Source organism: Silene latifolia, chromosome 7 (assembly GCF_048544455.1).
Source record: "Silene latifolia isolate original U9 population chromosome 7, ASM4854445v1, whole genome shotgun sequence".
Taxonomy (NCBI): Eukaryota; Viridiplantae; Streptophyta; class Magnoliopsida; order Caryophyllales; family Caryophyllaceae; genus Silene; species Silene latifolia.
Window position 1 is genome coordinate 56,982,723 of NC_133532.1, and position 2,252 is coordinate 56,984,974.

The 2,252-nt window shown below is 39.1% G+C and overlaps 1 protein-coding gene across 1 annotated transcript; it reads left to right on the plus strand.

The window, feature by feature from the left end:
- Positions 1-674: 674 nt before the first annotated feature.
- Positions 675-2,252, plus strand: LOC141590114 (protein FAR1-RELATED SEQUENCE 5-like). Its single transcript, XM_074410725.1, has one exon. The coding sequence runs from the start codon at positions 675-677 to the stop codon at positions 2,250-2,252; it is 1,578 nt and encodes a 525-aa protein (XP_074266826.1).

A 2,252-nucleotide genomic window follows, 5' to 3' on the forward strand; every position in this document is an offset into this window, starting at 1 on the left:
ATTGCGTTTCAGTTGTTAAGGTTTCTGCTAATTCATGTACTAATATAACATATGCTATTTGATATTTGCAGACTCACCAGTAATCCCTCACAACTCCAAAGAAAGGATACTTGTTTGTGCACTTAATTTGAAGCCTATTGTGGGAATGATCTTCGAAAATCTGGTTGAGGGAATGCAATTCTACAAAACTTATGCGGCAAATGTTGGGTTTAAAATGAGGAAGTCGACACAGAATTGTAGATGGGGTGGTGATGACTAAATACTGTGTGCGTAGTAAGGCAGGTGAGAGTAAACCTAGAGGAAAGGTGAAAAAGAGGCAGAAGACGAGAATTTCATGTAATGCAAGGTTTTTTCTCAAAAGGAATGACAAAGGGAAATATGTTATTGTCGACTTTCACGAAGGTCACACACACCTTCTATCTACCCCAAACACAATAGTACATTTGCCGGAGTCAAGGGAACTAACACTGATACACAAGACTATGATTTTAGAGAATTCAAAGGTGAATAAAAGGCCCGTACAAAGTTTTAGGATGTTTAAGGAGTATGTTAAGGGATATCGAAATGTGGGAGCATCACTAGAGGATTTTAAAAAAATTTGGAGGGATGTGAAATAGTTTATAAAGGGTTACGATGCTCAAATGATGATCGAAAATTTCATGCATAAGAAAGCCATGTGTAACTCTTTCTACGTTGATTTTGACGTTGACGATCGAGGACGACTTTCTAGAGTTATTTGGGTTGACCCTATATCAATCAAAAATTACAGTCTGTTTGGTGACATGACATCGTTCCACACAACCTTCAACATGAACACATATAAGATGATATTTGCTCCTTTTACGGGGATTGACAATCACAAAAAATGTGTGACGTTTGCAGCGGGGCTTCTAAGAAATGAGTCTGATGACAGTTTTGCATGGCTTTTCGAATCTTTTCTGACCGCAATGGGTGGAAAGTATCCTAAGTGTATAATTACTGACCATGATGCCGGCATAAAGGCAGGGGTTAAAAAAGTATTCAAGGACAAAACTCATCATAGGTATTGTATGTGGCACATTATGAAAAAACTACCTGATAAGATCGGCTCTACGCTTTATAGAGAAACAAACTTCATGAAAGAGCTATGTGCGTGTGTATGGGCAGAAGACATTGAGCCGGCTGAGTTTGAGGAATGGTGGTGTTCAGTTATATCTTCATACGGGTTAACCGAACATGAATGGCTGACTTCGATGTTTGACATGAGAGCTTCCTGGATCCCAGCATATTTCAGAAATTTGTTTTTAGGTGGACTAATGAGGACCACATCTAGATCTGAGTCCAAAAATAGCTTTTTCGGAAATTTCATGAATCCAAACTTAACTTTGGTGGAGTTTCTTATGAGATTTGAAAGTGCTATGGACGCTCAAAGGTGGAAACAGTCCAAATTAATTGCCGATTCAGAAAACTCTTTCCCTAGTCTAGAAACACCTCACTCTTTGGAGAAGCACACTTCTGTGTTTTACACTCCGGTCATATTTTCTGAATTTCAGTTCGAGTGGAACGCTGCCTGTTTTAAATATGAGGTTAAAGTTTTAGGGGTTAATACATCAGACAACATTGCCATCCATGATCGCGAGAGAAATAAGGTATATTATGTTGGATTTATTCCTGATGGAGTGAAGTTAAGCTGCTCATGCAAAAAATTTGAGAGGCATGGTATCCTGTGCCGACATGCTCTGTATGTGTTGAAGGAACAAGGTTTTGAAAAAGTGCCCAACCATTATTTGCTAAGTAGATGGAGCAAATTGGCTCTATGTCAGCCCCTTTGTGGTAATTTGCTTGAGACCTTGAATGAAGATTGTAGTGCTTTAGAGGTTCAGAAAATCAAGCTTGACAACCTATGGTCTAAATTATTCTCCTGTGTGACAATAGCAGAACAGAAGCCGGAGTGTATCGATGAGTTAATGGACCTACTTAAAGGTTTCAAGGACAAGATGATCTTAGAAAGTAGCCCGTTTGAATGTAGTAGTGGTGTCACGTGTGAAAAGTCCAGAAACAAAAATAAAGAGCTTGAAATGTTGTTAGGTACAAAGATACCGACTGAAGTTACGGTTTTAAATCCTATACAGTCAAAGACTAAGGGGTCTGGAAAACGACTGGTATCCCAAAAGGATAAAGCTGTGCAAGAACATAAGAAAGCACCGAGAAAATGTAATGCTTGTGGTGAATTGGGATTCCATGATAGTCGGAATTGCCCAGGGAGAGCATGA

Coding starts and splice junctions, on each gene's coding strand:
- LOC141590114 (XM_074410725.1), top strand. CDS start 675: ATGTGTAACTCTTTCTACGTTGATTTTGACGTTGACGATCGAGGACGA.